Source organism: Anastrepha ludens, chromosome 2, assembly GCF_028408465.1.
Source record: "Anastrepha ludens isolate Willacy chromosome 2, idAnaLude1.1, whole genome shotgun sequence".
In the NCBI taxonomy this organism is placed as follows: Eukaryota; Metazoa; Arthropoda; class Insecta; order Diptera; family Tephritidae; genus Anastrepha; species Anastrepha ludens.
Window position 1 is genome coordinate 35,650,014 of NC_071498.1, and position 20,428 is coordinate 35,670,441.

The 20,428-nt window shown below is 34.9% G+C and overlaps 2 protein-coding genes across 2 annotated transcripts; both read right to left on the reverse strand.

Moving 5' to 3' along the window:
- Nucleotides 1-3,906: 3,906 nt before the first annotated feature.
- Nucleotides 3,907-7,671, reverse strand: LOC128868538 (solute carrier family 35 member F6). The gene is made up of 4 exons (XM_054110744.1): nucleotides 7,413-7,671; nucleotides 7,201-7,348; nucleotides 6,912-7,065; nucleotides 3,907-5,245 (listed from the first exon to the last, which is right to left on the reverse strand). Exons 1-4 carry the CDS (start codon nucleotides 7,472-7,474, stop codon nucleotides 4,449-4,451), a joined length of 1,161 nt encoding a protein of 386 aa, XP_053966719.1. The 5' UTR covers nucleotides 7,475-7,671; the 3' UTR covers nucleotides 3,907-4,448.
- A 1,633-nt stretch (nucleotides 7,672-9,304) lies between these two features.
- Nucleotides 9,305-17,256, reverse strand: LOC128857161 (uncharacterized). The gene is made up of 4 exons (XM_054092785.1): nucleotides 16,887-17,256; nucleotides 12,369-12,762; nucleotides 9,661-10,028; nucleotides 9,305-9,527 (listed from the first exon to the last, which is right to left on the reverse strand). Exons 1-3 carry the CDS (start codon nucleotides 16,975-16,977, stop codon nucleotides 9,800-9,802), a joined length of 714 nt encoding a protein of 237 aa, XP_053948760.1. The 5' UTR covers nucleotides 16,978-17,256; the 3' UTR covers nucleotides 9,305-9,527; nucleotides 9,661-9,799.
- Nucleotides 17,257-20,428: the final 3,172 nt, after the last annotated feature.

Consider the following 20,428-nt stretch of genomic DNA (forward strand, 5'->3'; position numbering starts at 1 on the left):
GTTTCAGTTCCAGTTTCATATAAACGTAGCGACGAACAAAATAACTTTTAGGCCAGCGCCGGCAGCACAGCGCGATAGCCTAGTAGCTAGCAATGTGGGCATCCGATCCAAAATCCTTGGTTCGAATCACTAAAAAAAAAAATTTTTTTATACATTTATTTTATTTTGTTTTATGATATGTTTATGAGGAGAATTTTTTCATGGCAGAAATACACTCGGTGTTTTGCCATTGCCTGCTGATGGGCGACCGCTATTAGAAAAATGTTTTTATTAATTTTGCTTTCACCGAGATTCGAACTGAATTCTGTGAATTCTGAATAGTAGTCACGCACCAACCCATTCGGCTACGGCTTTTGTTTATTTTGACTGATGCAAAAATGAGGAAAAACATATGAATGAAGTTTGCTTACTGCTTACACATTTGCCAAAGGTTGACAATTTGATTCTCGGGCTAGTTTGATATCAAAAAGAGAGAAAAGATATCTTTTTGACTTATTGCTTTGACAGCCACTTGCCGTTTTTTTTGTTGTTTTTTTTCTATTGATGCAAAAATGAGAAAAAATATATGAATGAAGTTTGCTTACTGCTTACACATTTTCCAAAGGTGACGGAGAATAAAAAAAAAGTCGATTGTGTTAGAGTTTCGGTCACGCCCCAGCAAAACCTGCGTGCATATGTGTTTGTAACTTATAAAAAAGTGTAATTGTGTTAGAGTTTCGGTCACGCAGGTTTTGCTGGGTTATTATATGCATACGTGAAGCGCAATGCCTAAAGCAATGTTGATATATGTATGTAGAAGACAAAGTTAATGCCACTGCAATTTATTGAAATGAAAAACTTAGTGTACGCGAGTTGGCAAAGAAATGTAACATCAGCTAAACTCAAGCAGTTTGCATTATCAACAACAAAAGTCAAATTTTCAGTTTGTAGCCCAAAGGTTACTAAATTGTGCTACGAATGGCTTGTGGAGACTCGAAATAAGGGCATTCCTCTATACTTATAAGGAGCAAAGTTAAGACTGGCTGGAAAGGATATCACTCGCGAAGCATTTGTAATGCTGATGAGACTGGCATATTTTTCCGAATATTACCCGATAAAACATTTGCTTTAAAAGGTGAAAAATGCAAGGTGGAAAAATGGCTAAGGATAGGCTCACGATTTTACACTGCGACAATATGACTGGAGAAAAATAGCGCCTGTTTGTTATTGGGAAATCTGCAAGGCCTCGGGCGTTCTGCAACATTAATTTGTATAATTTACCAGTTACGTGGCGATCGAACAGAAAGGTTTGGATGATGTCTGATTTGATGACAGATTTTCTCGAGCAGTTCGATAGAAAAATGCAATGCAACGGAACGTCGTGCTATTTCCAGATAATGCGGCTTCCCATCTTCGCGATCTAAAATTTCAAAATGTTAAAATTATTTTTCTGCTAGCAAACACAACAGCATTTTGTCAGCCGCTTGAGCAAGGGGTTATAAAAAACTATAAGTTCATGTAGAAATCGTTATTTTTAAAACTCATTTTGTTTCAATAGGAAGGGGTAAATTCTTCTATGAAGCTGTCAAAATCAACAAATTTGTTAGATTTTTTTTTTTATTTTCTACGCAAAGCGTGGGTTCAAGTGAGTTCACAGACAATACAAGAGTATTTTATGAAAGCTGGGCTTGGGAACAGATATGTCTAATGACGATAGTGGTTGAACCGCAGAAGATGGACTTCCGTATCAGCATTTGCTCAGTTCTCCAACGTTAATAATCGAGTCCAAGTCTTCATAAATGATGAAGATGGGGAAAATATCAATACTTAAATGTTAACAATTTACCAAGAATCGCTGGCCATCTCTGATGAAATAGAAAATGACATTGACGACAAGTTAACTTTTTATGAAGAGGCTTGTTTAGCTATAAGAAAACTAAAATCATTATTTTTTAATCACAGCGACTTTAAGGGTACGTACTGAGCTTCAAATATATCTTCAAGGTATTGAAATTAAAGTAAAAACTCGTTAAGCTAAAATTTTTGGCTTTTTTTTTTAACTTTTTGAATAACTTGAAATTTTGAAAAAATCCTGACTTCGTCTAATACATATGTATGTATGTATTTATGTTCTAGTTTTGGAAAGAAAACTGTTTAAACATACATCTATAAAAATCAAATCTGTCTCAACGGAGCTCTTTTCAACTGTCGCCGACCAAACTGCTGCGTTCTAATATAATATAGGGGTTTTTAATTATTAAAAATTTAATATGAGGTCTTATTTTGATATTCAAAGAAAAATGGTATTTTTTAGTATAAATGCTCGGATGTTTATTTAATTATAAAGAGGAAGGCATGCCGTTAATAGTGGAAAATAATATCAGGCAAATGACCACCATGATCACGCTTACAGAACAATATCCGTTTCATAAGTGGCTCCTTTCCTTGCAAAGTGGCTTGATAGCCTTATGAATTCCATCTTTGAGGTCTTTAATCGAACTTAGTCTGTTGGCGTAGACCTTCTCTTTCACGTGGCCCCAAAGAAAAAAGTCACAAGGTGATAAATCACAAGATATCGGTGGCCAATTGTGATCACTTTTTCGAGAGATAACACGGTCTGGAAACTTTTCCCGTAAAAGATCAATGGTTTCGTGGTGCAATTGCACCACAAGAAGTGGTTCTGTGGACGAGATGTGTTTCTTTTGTCGTCACATTATTTCTTTTTATAGGCGGAAATCCGCAAATATCTAAAAAAATTGAAGAAAAATTGAAGAAAAAAATAGCTAAGCACTTTACCATTTATAATAAAAGTCGATTAATTTGGATTATATGTATGTATATTCGAGACCCATACCGGAGCGGCCGGATCCAAAAATTTATTAGGAACGTTTCATGCAGCTACAACAACAATTTTGGAGACCGATTTATGTAAATTTAAATTTTCTCAGGATATTTCATTCCAATATCTCCCAAAAAGTTTGCAGCTACAACAGTAAAATATGGCACTATAAAATTACCAGCATACAGAAAGACTACAAGCAATACGTTTCCTCGACAGACGGTGACACGTTGCCGAAACGACCCGGATTTATATCCGGCCAAGGACCGTCACTTCAGCAGCATTCCCCGTATGTAAGTATGGGAAATGTTTATGCTGCTACAACAACAACTACAAACAATAAACGGGTCACTAGAGAAGGCTAGTTTGCTAGGGCGGCAGCCGTTGGTTGGAAAAAACCCGAGTCATTCCGGTAACGTAGAACCGGCTGCTATGGGAATGCCAAACTACAAACGATATCCATCGTGAATTTCTCACCACTTTTATGAACTCCTGCTCCCTGAATGCCGTCATCGGGGTCTAATCACTCCAGCTGCCTCATGAGTCCTGGGATTCTAGGCCACAATTACGTTCCGGACACTGTAGCAGGTTAAACTCACACTTGCTTAAATGTTCGGCATGTGAAGCTGCTCCGTTTTGTGTCACCGTTTAAACACACTCTTCTACACCCCTTTCCCTCAGGACCCACCTCCTCGAAACACCCCTCTCCACCTGACCTCACCGCGTCAAGCAGAACTTGGTAAACTGCTACAAAACCTATAAAACAAGAACCAAAAAACTAGAATGCAGCATACGCTTGGGAGTGTGTATTGTATTGCCCTGGGCAAGAAACAAAATCAAGAAAAAAATATTCATAACTAAAATAGTTTCTGAAACGACTTAGATGGTTCCTTATTTTTAACAGCTTATCTCAGTTCTATCTATGCTGATGTAAATTCGGAAGAAATTACTTAAAAATAATAAAATTATTTGACCGAGCTTTTTGCTCTAGTTCCTTGATATTTTGCTATAAAAAGAGCTAACTATCGTTTTTCGGAGTCCTTACATGACATTTGGCCCTTGGAGAATGTAATTAGTAGATATGCATATATTTTATTTTAAAACATACAACATATTATGTTTGTTTTAATATTATTTTATTTTAATTTCTTCTCAATCCGTATAATGTATACTCACAATTCGTTAATAACTAATCAATCTTAAGTCAAACATCACCTTATTTCAGCCAAATCAGTTCGTTTTTTATAATAATAATAATTTACATGTGACTTCTTTGTGGGTCTATACATTGTGGGCTAAGTGCAATTTGTTTAATGCCAAATCGGATATTAATATTGCTTAGTTAACGATTTTGTTTAAATTAATTGTAAATTAGAAACGACTTAACCAAACCCTTTAATTCCTATTTAAAGGCGCCACAGATAGGTAAATAATATATCTTGCAACTTTTAAATTTAAATAACCAAAGGGAATACATTTTTTAAAATGTTAAATAAATAAAAAAATGCAACTATTAAATATGTTTCACTTTTCCACAAGATGCATTTAGATATTATTTAATTAAACGATTACTTTTTATAATTCAACATATCGCAACAATTCATATTTCGGCGATTACAGCTGCAATGGCTTAAATAGCATCTGCCGGACGATTTGTCGATACGCCAGCCTCTCCACTATCGTTGCCTGTTTCGACGGTTAGATCAGCGTATCGACTGCGCATCAAACGCGCTAATAAAGAGCGATACCATTCGATGAAGATAGCATTGCGATAAGCTACTGAACCCATTTGTAGTATTAAAAAGCCTATAACCGTGATGAGATTGAACATTTCCCATTCCAACAAGAAGGCCATCCACCAAATAATTAGAATACGTAAGCCATCGGCAAGTAATCGATTCGCTGAAGACGAGTATTTCACAATTGTTAATGAGGCAAAGTTATAGCACGCGCTGGAGATGATAAAAATAATTAATGGTGCCAACAATGTTGGATTACTATGGATTTGCGGTACAATATCACTAAGATCGTCAAAAACGCCACGAGTATTATTGTTAAGCGGCATTGGAGAGGGTAGGAAAGTTAGGCAAGCACCTAGCAAAACTGTGGTACACAGGCCGAAGATGCCCTGCCAGCCCGTAGCCAACATAGTCGGAATGTCCGTTCCTTTAAGGTACTTTTCATCATAAATAAATTTGCCGGCATGAAAAATTTGTGCGAAAACTACGAGCAAGTTGCCGGTCAGTACTGCATTGCTATCTCCCTTCCTGGGTAGCGAAAACTGATCATATCCGGCACGTTCAACATCAATAGATATGATTACTATAATGCCGCAAATGATGGTGAACATTGCCATCCAGTGACGTACGGTCACCATTTGATTGAGATGAATGGCACCAAAGATGCCAACAAATATAAGAGCAGCAACTGAAAGTAGGAAAATACAATTTATAGAAAATGAGAAAATAATTAATTTTGTATGGATTACATGGAAGATATTTGCACATTAAGTTAATTTTCTGATTTCCTCTGACCACTTTTTTTGTTTTCTCGTGTAAGAAAATCATTTAAATACGATACATAAAATGTATAGCTACAAGTTAATATGTATGTACATTTAAAATATCCGTATATTAATATACAATATTTTTTTTTTTAAACTAATTTTATGTTAGGGATAAGTTCTTGGTGGTATAAAGACCTACTTTTAAATTTTTTCCCCAAATCTAAATTCAGCTAATTGGGCTTTGAAACTGACGATTTTCTGAAACAATTTAACAAAATAAACGTTCTGAGAATTTATTTTTGCTCATTTTCATTTTCCCTCCGTTAAAAATTACAAAAAAAGTTTCCAGTAATAACATAGGCTGGCAAGAAATTTTAAAAGAAACCAGCATACACTATTTCAAAACCTTTCAGTGTTCAGGTTTCTGAAATATTTTAAGCTAAAATGTGATTTTGGTCTGAGTTTCATGCTATTTAGTGTCATGATTCCATGTATTTCGTAAAAAACTATATACAGCATGTATTGCGGGCGCCGTAGCCGAATGGGTCGGAAGTGTGTACGTTCGCACCTCCGTGCATGAAACACCAAAATGATAGAAAGTTTTTTTTCGATGGCTATGTCAATCCTCCGCGTGTATTTCTGCCATGAAATATCTGCCGTTCGGAGTAGGCTTAAAACGGTAGTCCCCCCCATTTGTGGAACAACTTAGAGACGAACGCTACAAATAGGAGGAGGAGCACGACCAAACACCCAAAAAACATGTGGCTAACCTTTTACTTTTTAAGATGTATTAAAAAGTTGGCTGTTCCCCGTAAAATATTTAAATTGGGTGTTGTTTTAAATACTTATAATTTGATAGCTACATTAAAAAAACGTGTTTTAGATATTTTTCGATCGAGATATCAAAACCAAATAGAACCAATTTAATAAGGTCAGACTGCCATAACCGAAACAAACTTCGATTTATCGTTATCAAATATTACTATTATAAAGACTTACACATTGAAATAGCTTGAAGTAGGAAACAAATGATGTTTTCTCAATACGAAAAAGGGAGAACAATCCTTACGATTCATTATGGAACTAACACAATTTCATTTAAATGACTTCGACTGCTGGCATTGCAGTAGCCGATTTTAGCTCATATTCGATTGTATGAAGCTGTATTCGCCAATCGTTGTTGGATGAGTCCCGAAGAATTTATCTTGAGTGAACCCAGATAAATAATAAAATAATTTTCTTGCAGCTTCGGAAGGTGATTCATCATTTCGCAAGTAAATTTTTCATATTTCCGAACATTGTTCAACTGTAAACTGATCCACTTCGTAAGTCGCAGATGCCAACCTAATATTCTCTTTTAATACCAGTGTATTTTAGTTACCACATTAAAAAATCAGTAATTAGATGACCTATACTTTATACAAAAATAAAAAAAATAAAAACAACAAAAAAATTAAAAAAAGCGAGTTTCTGTAAACTGTGTACCACATTCATAATTCAATACTACATCGTAAAACACAAATATAAAAATTATTTATGTATAACTCTTTTCAATGGTTATTGTACTTTAATCTAAATGTTACTCACCTCTCAGCATTTGAAAGCTGGATACATAAGTTAAATAGAGACCGGTAAGTAGCATCACCGAGGCAATTGCATCCAATATCGCCGGTACCAACAAACGTAGCGGTGAAAATTCCCGTTCGCCCCTTGTTATTATATTTTCACCTTCAGCTCCCAACTGAAAATTCAATCATTTCAATACTGTTTTAAATTCTGTTAACAAAGCAAAGTACAGAAAATCAAGTGTAACAGCAATCGCTTATCATCGCTTAACATGCAATTTCTGTGTGCATATTTTAATTGGTCCACTCACCCCACGTCGCTGAAGGAAAAAATACACAATTCTATAGACAAAGAAGCAAAGAATTTCTCCCAAGAACATAAGTGCTGTTTGCACCAGCGGATGTTGGAAACGACGCCATTTCCCATCACTGCATTCTCCTTCCAAAGTGTCACTCCACCTAAACAAGGATAGACACAGCCTGAGATGCATTACCATAATTGCGCAGTGATAGCAATACTCACTTGAGCAGCAAAACATTTAAAGCACCTGTACAAACATATATTAATGGTAAATACATTTTCATCTGCTTCTCGGACGAATGACAAAATATTTCTTGATGAGGCGAATTTCACAACAACAAGCAATGTTTTTGATTAGTTTTACTCTAATTTAATTATTATTATACCTATTTGAACCCTATTCGTTGTTAATTTTCTTGACTACTCCGTTGTAAGTGTTCACAAAAATAAGCCGAAGAAAATAATAGAATAAAAATACAAAATAAAAGCAAGAAAACAACGGCTACGCAACAACAATTTGTAATGAGAGATATCAATCAGTTCAGAAGTTGCCACTTAAAGGAAAATGAAACAGCGACAGGGATGCATTGGGTAAACACCATTTAGTTCACAATTATCAAGAGTTTTAATTCGACGGAACCGGAAAGGAATTCTTAAGACAGCACTATTAATTTATAAACAAATAGATAATCCATCATTATACGTATGTACATATTTGTGAATCAATCAGTAAATATTTGAATTTCGAAATTAGTTTAAAATAATAAAAATTAAGCGCTGCGTATTAAATTATAAAAGCACGAATGGTCATAAAGCCTCCAAATGAATTTTTTCTTTGCTTTCGCTTATTTTTTGCATTATTTTGGCGCAATCTTGCATTCTAGAACGAAAAATAATGGTTAATTTTAGATTCTTTCGACTACTTACCAAGATTCAATAATAAATAATTATTGCTTCATGCTCCTTTGTTTAAGACGCCAAAATCACTTAATTTTAAATTGAAGAAAAATTTAAAATAATTAGAAAAATGGTTGTGTTGAGAAATTGACTGAAGCGGCACGTCGAACTAGCTTTCTTTGTTATAATGAATATGTCTACAATAGTTACATATGTGTGTCTAAGAAAACAAAAATTAATAAAAAAATTTCATCGTCGGGCGACGAGAGAGGGGATCCAAATGGGACAGTGGTCTCTTGTAGATTATGATGTTTCTGAGGAAGGTTTACATGTCTCCCTTTTATTGAAAGACAAGTTTTTATAAAATACTACACCTTTTCTATGCCAATTGATTATTAAAATCGGACTTAATTCACCTTGTTGAAGAAAAAAGTTGAAAGTTATTCGAACAGAAGGGTTACGGAAAATAAAATTGGGATACAATCGCAATCTTCGTTCACCTGCCTGTGGGTGCGTATCGAAAAAGTGTCTGCTCACTGATATAAAGTCGGCTATCAGTTCTCTATGCGCGCGAGTTCTTAGTGCAATACTTCTGAAGCGAATGGGGTTTCGTTCTAAAGAATTCCGTCACAGATGCGCAGATAAATGAGGAGGAGGTGCAGAGTGTTGAATACTGCGTTACTCTTGCTAAGCACCGACATCTCTGACTAAACTCAAAACAAATCGTATTACACAATATCCACCTTAACATAAACCAACATAATTACGATGGTTGGTTTAAGCATAGTGACTTTGGCAACCAAACGGCACTTAGTTACTTTTTGAGGGTTGATTGTTTAGTTTAATCGTACCTCACGTTAAAGAATTAGTCCAGTCTAAACTTTTCAAGGTTTTAACCGCCAGACTATTAATACACACATATATATAGTTGGCGCTTACATCTTTTGGTGGATGTTTGGCCGATCTTGTCCACCAATTTCTGATACGCGTCTTTATGTTGTCTTACTAATGTAGGGACCTACAATTTAATGCCACTTCCGAATAGCAGATCGTGTTTATGTGTAGCTTTTTCATAGAAGAAATACTCTCGGAGGTTTGCCATTACCTTCTATTAGAAAAAACGTTTTCTATCATGCCCACAATAGGGCCCTACCGAATAATAGTCACGCCCAAATGCATTAGAAATTGTTCGATACGAAAATAAATGAAACAACAACTTTCACAAGAAATCTATAATATTTTATTATGTTTCTGTCCAATCATCTTCAACCATATCACAGGATTTTTTTTTATAAATTTACATATTTTTGTATGGAACACGGATTTAAAAATAACTTAAAATATACATGGAAACTGAATGAATGACGTTGTGCATAAAATATCGAACATTCCAAAATCTAATTTCATGATTTCACCTCCGTTTCATTACGCCCACTTTGACTGCAAAATGAATACATTACATGTAAATATACAGTATACATATAAAAACAACCAACAATTTGTTAGAAATGGCCACACCAATGAATTATATATTGTAAAAAGCCTTTTAGCTACTCAAACATTTTGCTCTCACCTGTTGCCTGGTACCAGATATGTATTTTGTGTATTAAATGTAGTTTGTAGTTCTTTTGTGTGCTTGTTTTGTTGTTAGCTTTGAGTGCAAAATGTTGTATGAATGCATAAAAATCCTAAACCATCATTTATTATTAATTTTAAAGTTCATCCTTCTCAAGAGTGTATGTAACCTCCTCTACCGTGCCTAAGCGTATCGTCTCAGCTTCATTTTCTTCATGCGGCACGTGCTTTTGGATGACATTTGTATTTTGTTGTTTTGGTATATATTCAACGCTGTCCGTATCACTATGAACTGTAATAATCGAGTCGGTTGCTGCTCTTGAGGGATCAGGGCTTGTGAGTGTAATTTTTGAACCACGTACAATTCTGTGTAAGCAAATTAGTGTGCATGGGAATATTAGTGGTAAACTGTATATATATATGTAAATTGTGTAACGAAATTAAAAAGTACCTGGTTTTAAGCAACATAAATGTATACCAGTAAATGATTGAGTTGGAAAGAAAGTAAGTTCGGTTTTCAGTAATAGATCGAGTTGTGTTAAAGGATCATATAAAGTACGAAAGGTTTTGCAATCAACAAAAAACATAAGGTTATGAATAACACGTCAAAGAAAGCAGAGCTCCAAAAACACTTAATTGAAAATCAGCTTTGCTTATATCGTTAATTATTGCATGGATTAATTTTAGTAATTTTAAGACTCATTTGGTTTGAACAACACTCAACTTCTTAAAAAATCGCCGGTAAACAACTGTAAAGAGATTATTGTTGACTATGGCGCGTTCATGAAATGCACTATAACTAGAAATGAGCCTCGAAAATGTACCATCAACCCGAAGTAGCAAACGAATCCAGCGAATAACTAAAGATAATCCATCATTGCTGAAAACTCAAAGCGATGTGAGTTCCTTCCACCCGGCACACACTGACGTCGAATGTTTAAAATAGAGAAACTGCATTTTTGGCCCATCTCTCTAACGATATTCTCCATTAAAAACCAACTGTTTTTTTTTTAATTTTGAATGTAAGTTGTATCTGTTGAAGCGAATAGAAATAATGATCACAAAAGTTTGTGCATATCGAGTTTCTTTAAAGGAAACAAATGATTTATTTAGGTGTTTACAATCAGCAACTAATGAACTAGCCAAAATAATACAAGGTCTCACTAATCTTCGGTATATATATGTATTTATACAAGTAATTGGCGCGTACACCATTTTTGGGTATTTGGCTGAGCTCCTCCTCCTATTTGTGGCGTGTGTCTTAATGTTGTTCCACAAATGGACGGACCGCAGTTTAAAGACGACTCCGAACGGCAGATATTTTTTTTATGAGGAGCTTTTTCATGGCAGAAATACACTCGGAGGTTTGTCATTGCCTGCCGAGGGGCGACCGCTATTAGAAAAAACGTTTTCTTGGTTTGGAGTTTCACCGAGATTCCAACCTACGTTCTCTCTTGTTTTCGAAAGATAGTCACGCACCAACCCATTCGGGTACGGCGGCCGCATACTCTTGGGTAAGTCGTGAAAAATTATTTGAATTTAGATAGTGTCCGGCATAAACAGTCACCATGTAGCCCTGATCATGCGCCATCAGATCAACAATGGTAAAATTTTCACTAATGACAATGGCTTGAAATCGTAATTGGATTAGTTACAAGATCTATGAGGGTCATATTACAAAAAAAATGTATATATAAGAATATTGAGAAAACCATTTTCTCAATTTACTATTCAAATTGCTCATTTGCTGGAAGAATGCAAAAAAAAAATGTATTATAATTAAAAAATACATGGCGAAAATACTTAGGAAGGAATAGTAAATTCAAAACTTTAAAACCGTTTTTTTGGAATTTTCGATTTATTGAGTTATGACTTCTCTCCAGCAAACGAGCGATATTTAAATAAAGAAGTAAAAACAATAAAGATATATATTTATTAGAGATTCATGATCAACGGAATTCAGAAGTTTGCGCATATCGCAGTTCCGCTACTTGGTTATCAGTGAATTTCATAGAATCAACTGTTAAGCTGACGTAATTGTAAAGTTTTGTATAAAACTACTTTGTCCTTTCTATTTTTCTCTAGCACCTTTCATGTTTACATTAACCTATTATTTTGACATCCTCTTTTCAATTATCTCACACTCCTCATCTACAATAACATTTTTGCACTCTATCTACATAATCTTGTATGTATTCCATCATTCTTGTTAGATACCGCCAGGAATTTTTGTAAAACATTTTTTTTTGGGTTGCAAGACTCTTTCAGAAAATCAGTGATATCTTGTATATTGAATATCACTCTTTGTTTCAAGTAAATTGAATTTTATTTCATCTTCGAAAAACAAAATTACTTTCTTTTCAACTCAATATTATTAATATTGTGATTTCATATTGTCATATGCAAATTCTATTTATAGTAGTATTCTTTGTTTATGGTTAACGTTTTATGTACATATACTCATATAATATATATGTATACCTTATATACATTGCATTGCATGAGCTTGCTTGGCATTTATGCATTTTTTGTTTTGTCTGTCTATTGTCGCTGATGCGTGTTGGATCCTCGCAATTTTTGCGGATGTCTATATAATACATACATATATATATTGTTTTTTTGGAATTTGGGAATACGAGTATGATTTCAAGCATTGCGATTAAGCTTTTTATGAAGCAAATAACTTGAAGTTCTATTAAGATTTACCTGTCGCGTGTCTGCATATTCGCTTCAACATCCAAACTGCGCGGTTGACGGAAGTCACATTCCAGCGAGAATGCCGAATCACCGGGTGTTATCAATTCCGGATCATTTTGAATGACAACAATATTGGAATAGAGTTCGCCATCTTTTAACGTTTGGCATTGATCCAATTGGAAATTCATCTCCAAAGAGAGCGCACTTTGTGTAATTGGCTTAACGAAACAGGGTGCAGTTTGTTTATAGAAACTGCCGCGAGTGTACATTACGCCGGTGAAGGGCTTCTCTGTCTCCAGCATTACGTTCATTGAATTGGAACCACACTTCAGATTGACCTTTTGTATACCCTGATCCGATCCTTCTATTTTGAAAGTGTCCGTTAAGTCCTGTTGCCAAATTTCTGCGAAGTGAAAAATGAAAAAAAAAAAATAATATTGAAAGAAAGCAATTATTTCATAAAGTAGCTTATATCATATTCGGTTACATTGTAATACATAAATTATTGTATTTGCTCTAAGAAAATTTTGTAAAAATCTACTCAAAAATAAGGTTTTTACGGTACACTATTGGTTTATTTGAAAGAACAAACAATTCCAATACACGCACTTTTCATTCACGTAGCTGCCTTGGATGGCTTCGTAATAGCGCATCCTGTTAATCCAGTGTTCCAAGATATTGGCAACTGTTTCTGGCTCTATCTCTCGAATGGCTTCGCAATAACGCATCCTGTGGCCTACAAAACTGCTTACCCAGAAAAAGCTTTAAATTCTGGTTGAAAAGTTTTGATGAAATTTACAAACATTTTGTGCAAAGTTTAAAATTTAACGTTATATGGTTTTTTTTGCATTTTGAACAATATTTTTATAAAAAATAGTGGTGTGCTTATTATTTTTCAACGGTCTATATGTGGGAAAAATCGTAGGGGTACGAATTAATAGCGGTTAGGGCAAGTATGTGCTTTGAATTTCAGCTTAATCATGCCATAAATCCGATTTTCATAAAGTATATCGGAGAATCCGGCGATTTTCTCCTATTTGGGTAAAACAAACACAGTCTGTGAGTTTGAACTGGCTCCTTTTTTAGTTTACCGGTCAAAAACATACGCGGAAAAACGGCTAAATTTGCATAAATAAAATATATAGTAACACAAATTTGTGAATTTCATAGCGTTAATAGTACTATGTCTGGTGTTCATATATGATATAATATTATAAAGTAAACCTGGGATATATGTGTCCTAACAATATCTGTCACTGAGGCCCAGGTGTGCCAATAGTTGTAGTCGTGGTATTCGAATTACCGATCCGAATAGAAAGAGTCGTCGTTTAGTAAGAATATAATAGTCGTAAGTAAAGAATAAAAATTCCATGAATTCAAGGAAAATAAAAACATTACCCTCCGAAACGTTTATTTAGTTTTTAATACCATCAGTGATTGTTAGTTTCTAACACTAACAGGATAGTTCCGTAAGAGTCAAAAGGGTGTTTTCCTAATAGCCGTAGAGCAAGGCTAAGGCTGGCCAATTACAAGGAAGTGTTCTACTATTTTTTCCTCTTCCTCGTCTCTACAACTTCTACAGTATTCATGAGAAAATACTCATAGCCTAAAAGAGTGCTCAGGACATTTGAGATGTTCTCTCTTGAGAGGTTGACCAATTCTCCTGACCTTTTTTTATCTATTTGCGGCCAAGTTAGCCTGGTTATAATACAAGTATTTTCTTCTTTCCATGACCTATTGACCTCCTGGTGAATATTATTTTGTATCCTTAATCTGCACCGAAGTTTGCACCTCTGTCTTCACTGACGGTTCCAAGATGGAATCGGGAGTCGGAGCAGGTGTTTTTTCTAAATCAGCCAATTTATCTATCTCCTTTAAACTGCCGAACACTGCTAGTGTTTGCAATCAGAAATCTTTGCGATCTTGCAGGCATGCAAAATGCTTAAGGACCGCGGTAGCGAGGGAGATATTAACATTTTCTCCGATAGTCAAGCCGCGGTTAAGGCTCTGACGACACCATGGTGCAGAACGAAATTAGTAAACTCATGTAAAGAAGAGATCAAATCTCTTGGGTGTGCAGGTAACACTTCTCTGATCTGGGTTCCAGGACATAGGAACAGAGAGGGAAATGAAATTGCTGATGAGCTTGTCAGGAAGGGGACTTGACAGTTGTTAAAGAGGAACTGCGCAAATTATTTCTCAGGGAAGCGCAGATGGAGCTCCATTTCTTCATGTGCTATTTCGAAAATCCTTTGGCCACAATACGATATACGAAGGACTCAGAAAGTTCTTTGAACTCCTCGCCATACAATTTCCAAACTCGTAGCTGTGTTTACTGGTCACCATTTAACCCCCATTGCAGAAGCTGTGGGGACCTTTCAGAGAAGGAGACTGTAGAGCATTTTCTCTGTAAATGTCCGAGTTTGGCAGCTAGAAGACTAAGGTCACTGGCAGCTCCTTTCTTCGACAGCCAGGTGCACTTCAACCATTTCACCTACCTCACCTACCTATCCTTAATTTGCAAGTTGCCATAGGAATTCCAGCATTGCCTCTGTTTTCAAGGAGTTTCATCGGCCTTGCAATTTCTTTCAATATCTCTATGTCTCGGAACCCATATAAGACTGACCTTGAAGACGGTGCTAATATCATTTAGAGCTGTCAGAGATTACTGAGCAGTATTTGATCTCAGTATAACTGTCCCCATTGATTGGATGGCCGCCTTGATAATGTAAAAAAACAAGCAGAAACCGGAAGTAATCTAATATACAAGAAAACCAATTTTTTGTTAAAAATGGTGCAAAGTTCTCATATTCTCATAATTTGATTGAGAAGTTTTGCATTGACATTTGATAGAAAATTCAATTATCATGAAATTCAGACCCCAAAAAATTTAACTTTAACTATATCTTGAAAATTGTTCTGTTCTTTAATATTCGAGTTTATATTGGGACACGGGGTCAATTTGCTCAAGAAATATTAGTTAAATGCCACAGGCCAAAATCATTGTAAACTAGCGTAAGTAGTAATTACATACTGAAAATAACTTCACACTTTAACAGCTCTGGTTATTAATATTTATTTATATTTATGTGTATTTATGCCTAACAGTTGGTTCGACGTTACAGGAACCACCCGGATTTATGTACATATATATTTACACACTCATTTCCGGTCAGGAACTGTTATTTCAGCAGCATTCCTAAAAACTTATGAGGCTGTGAATATAAATTATAAATAAATGTATGCTGCTATAACAACAATTTATGCTGGTATTTATACATTTTTTCTGTCCGAAATCGATGAGGATGTTAATTTTAAATAAGGCTTTTTAAGGGTTTTAAAAGGTATGAACATCAATTGCTCGTGACTACCGGAAGTTACCACATATTGTATTTAACATAGAGTAATGGTGTAATTTGTGCTTTGGAATACTACAGAAGATTTTCTCAACATTTGGGTGCTAAACAAAGGGTGCTTAGGATATTTTAATTTTGTTCACATAAAGGTATGAGATGTGAATGGATATAACAATATAAAGGAATCGGGATAGATATTGTATAAACATAAAACACCAAAATACTTGGAATGGTCAGATGGGTCAATTATTTAAGACGCGTTTATCTGTCTGTCTGAGCAAAAATTAATACATTTCAATGAAACTTAGTTCTTAAATTAATCTTTATCCAAGGTAGTTTGGTATTGGAAATGAGCAAAATCGGTCAATAACAACACCCCGCTGCCCAATAAAGAAAATTTTTGAAACAGAAAAGAAAAAACATAGGCATAATCGATAAAAATCACGCCCAATTTTTTTTTGTTAAGTCTAAATTTTCGTCCATCTGATATTACTAATAACTCTCATTGGCTATGAGTTTGTTTGATGCAAAAAATTAACAGCCAGCCAAAATTAAGTTTTACTAAAATGCGCGCCGGTATATGAAGTTCGCTCCGGACCGAATTCAGCACTCCTCACTGGCTTTTTTAAATTTCTTACGGAATCACTCAAACTTAGCTCTTAAGAAAGATATATGTAACATATATCGACATTTAAACACGCATAAACTCTTTTCAAATTAAAAGTAACTGTACTTAGATAAAAAAATGTAGGTTTTCAGTAAAAGTCAGCTAACTGATAAGCTCTTTTCATTAGTTGCTCTTCCATAACCAAATGCTTATTTTTTACCATGACATTCCCTTGCTGAAAGGCGGAAGCTCTGTTGAGTACGCGGCAGAGATTCGTGTAGGCTGCTTGATGGATACTGTATTATCCTAAACCCAATTAAAAATCGTAAATTGTACAAAACACTAATAATAGGTATAAAAATGGCCAAGCAATATGTATGTACGAGTATGTATGTGGTGCTGACACTTTCTTTTGCTTTGTTCTTTTTATTGACGTTTACGCGACTTGGTAGAAATCCGGTTTCGCACAACTAAAGTGCTGCGGCAAGAAGGTTTCTTGACGTGCGCAATGCGTATGAAACTTATTTTTTTATTTAAACTTATTTTTTACTTTGCTTTTATTACCTGCATTATTTGGTTTTTTGTTGTTTTCATTACTAAAGACGTTCAATACCAAAAGGCAGGTGATGTAGAACGCAAGAAATATAGCACGCATTCTAGTTATTTTTTTTATTTTTTATTAATTATTTTTTTTATATTTTACGAATGTGGCTGTTTGACGCAGGACTCCTCTCAACACCAAGCCAATGCACACAGAATAGTCAGAAGTGTTGCGCCTAGCCTTAATACCGATTGGTTTTATTTTATGTATTAGGTATGAGTTTCAATGATTTTACTCCCGGTGACTACGAACTTTGCGCTTAAATGCAAAAGTAACAACTGAAGTGAAGCGCGCCGGTTCCAGAGAATATAAGAGCCAGCGGTTGCTGGCAGTGGCACTGGTCACATTGCGTGGTCGATGACTTAACTACACAAACACTGCGTCGGAGATGGGTAGGTGGGTAGGTGAAAGCGGTAAGACTGTTGTTGCGTTAACCATTACAAAAGAGAAAGAAGGAAAGAGAAAAGTCAAGAAGTGGCTATGCTCCAGGGGGAAATATGTAATTGAGCCGAAGAGGCGAACGACTCAGAGTTAGTGTGTGCCATGTATGTGTGTACATACATATGTATATATGTATGTTTGTAGAAAAAGAAGAATAGCAATGCCAGTAGACCTGTTTCAAATTGTTGGCTGAAATGTTAGACAACAATGTGCAATGCGGATGGAAGGATGATTAGTTGGGTGAACGTATGAATGGATGATCGCTTAAGGATTGTATATTTGTATGTGTAAGTATATGCATTAACGGTTTTACGAAAGGATTGAGTGCCGCCAAATATTGAGAAATATTACTAAGCAAGTATGTGCGTATGTTTATGTTTGTTTTAATTGTATAAATTTTGTATTGCACTAATTTTTGTATTGTAAATACGTACAAAATGTATTATTTAATTGATACCGAAAACCGGCGCGCATGCGCACTTATTTCGCAATCACTCTTGGTGATTTGACGCTATTAGTTGATTGATTGTAATTTATTTACAGTGTCGATATTTGATTGAAAGCATTAACATATTGTATCTATTTATTTATGTGCATACATCCATATACATATTTATATATACAAAAATAAATTCGTGCATTCTTACGAGTGTAGTGCACACCAATGATCAAAATAAGAGACATGCGAAATTTTTACTGGTTTTGACAAAAGAAAAGTATTTTGTTTTTGGGTTGGCTTTAAAATGAAGATAACTTAACTTTGGGGTAAAAATGGTACCTGCGGAAAGCTTCAGTCCTTCGTCTCCTCAAAATATACTTTTAGCTGCCGGAAGCATATAGTTTTCGACAAATATGAAGTTAAAATGTTAAAATTCGTTAACCACACAACGCCATTTTCCTATGAAAGTAAGTTCTGATCTCAATTATTTTACTTTCACACGTACTTTATAACATTTAAGCTGTTTTCCCATTTCTTTATTTTAATCATTGATTATAAAAAACGTTTTAAAATATGATTATAAAAGAACTTTAATTTGCACTTCACCAAGTAATAAAAGTTTTTCAAATTTGGCCGTGGACGAACGCGTTGTCAGATAATAGCAATAAAAAAAAACTCAAATCTGGAAATAAATGTTAGCATAGATAATAAAAAAAGTCAAATTGTTGCGATTTATAATTACTTATATTCTCAATCGCCTCGATTAACTTTTCAGATGGATGCCCCACACCAATTCATCAATGGTGTACCCGAAATTGGTCGGATTATTGTAGTTAACCTTGTAAAAGAGCCTCACTAGCTATTGAGACTCTATTCGTTGCGTGTGAGTTGCATCCACTCAGATCTCTGTGGTTCACTTTTTGGTGAATATACCCATGCCCAGTCAAATAATAGGAACCTACAATTTCATGCCGCCTCCGAAAGGGACTTTATTGCTAAGATCTTTCATAGCAAAAATACACTCGTAGACTTGCGATTGTCTGCCGAAGGGTGACTCCTGTTAGAAAAAACTTTTCTATCATTTGATGTTTTGTGAACGCAGTTTCGAACTCGGGCACTACCGTGTGGTAGTCACACACCATGTAACTTGCTCTCTTCTATTTGTAGTATTTTACAGAAGTCACCAATTTGTCCCACTGTTTGTTGGGCACCTATGTCATCTGACAGTAACTTTACCAATCCGATATTATAGTATTAGATAGAGTTTGGCCACTGATAAAATTTTCCAGACTGTGCTCGCAGTTTCATAGCCAAATAATTGTAGTAAAATAAAGTGCAAACTACTGTGGCTCAAAATATCGTTGATTTTTGATAATTTTTCCTATAACGGTGTTGTGAAAAAATCTGTATTCTGTGTAAAAAGTTTGGTTAGTTGGCTGGTCTGTGTAAAAAGCTTGGAATTTTGATTAAAATTGGTCAAATTTCTATTAGTCTTTTCCAAAGTTCTAAGCTTTTTACAAAAAATTAAAAAAAAAATCAAATAAAATAAAAGTTCTAAAAACTGGTAAAAGTATCGCCTATCTATTATTTTGATCCGAGGTGTATGTCAGCACATGCTTTAGAAAATAATTCTGCTTACATTTTCCACATTTCCATTTGATACTTGCCGCAGTTAATTCATTTTTGCATTTGCCATTTCTGCTGTAATCTCATTATCCACGTTTTTTATCTTGCGCGCCAATTTTCTCATAGAAACGTGTTGGCTGCAAATGGGTCTCAGGCGTCAAAATGTCAAGTAATCTTCGGAAGGTAATGGTTGTTTGTGCTCTTTTATGCCAATACATTTATTATGACTTTTTGCCATGGTATTTGTTATTGCTTGCCATATCGTTCACTAACAGGCTGAAGATTATTACAATAAGAAATTGTTAATACCATTCGCCCATACATATAGTATATGTACTATACATATATGAGTATGTATGTGTATCAAATCAAAACGTATTCATTAAAGTTGGAAGAGTTAATTCGAAGCAGTCAAGAGTAAATAAATATAAACAAAAAAACGCACACGCGTGCATACGCTTAGTGTGAAAAACAGCAAAATCTCTTTCCGCATTTCAAGGCATGACTTCCCATACATACAAACGTAATTCCAACATGGACCATGTCCGTTCCGTTTCATTCCATATCGATCATGCTATGCCATAGCGATCCGTTGCATTTTATTGCATTTTGTTGGGTTTGGTGATTTTGCTGATTTTCCGGCCATGTTAATAAACTTCTCATGTGAAAGTGCATTTGTGTGTAGTTTTTCTGCATTACTTATTATTTAATTCGTTTCATTTTTCACTTGCATACATTTTTTTATAAAATATTTTTTTTTTTAGTATCAAATAAAATTTGCACAAATCGCGTCGTTTGCGTGAGTTGGTACAACGCGGTACAAAACTGTTCCATGCGCACTGCCATACACATATAAATACACACACTCATACATACGTTTTTATGCATGCACATAATAAGTGTTTGTAAATATCGGCTGGTTGTAATGCCTTATTTTACCACTTCTTCGTGTCGAAATTAAATGCCTATTAAGTAATTAAAGCTTATTTCCGATTTGTT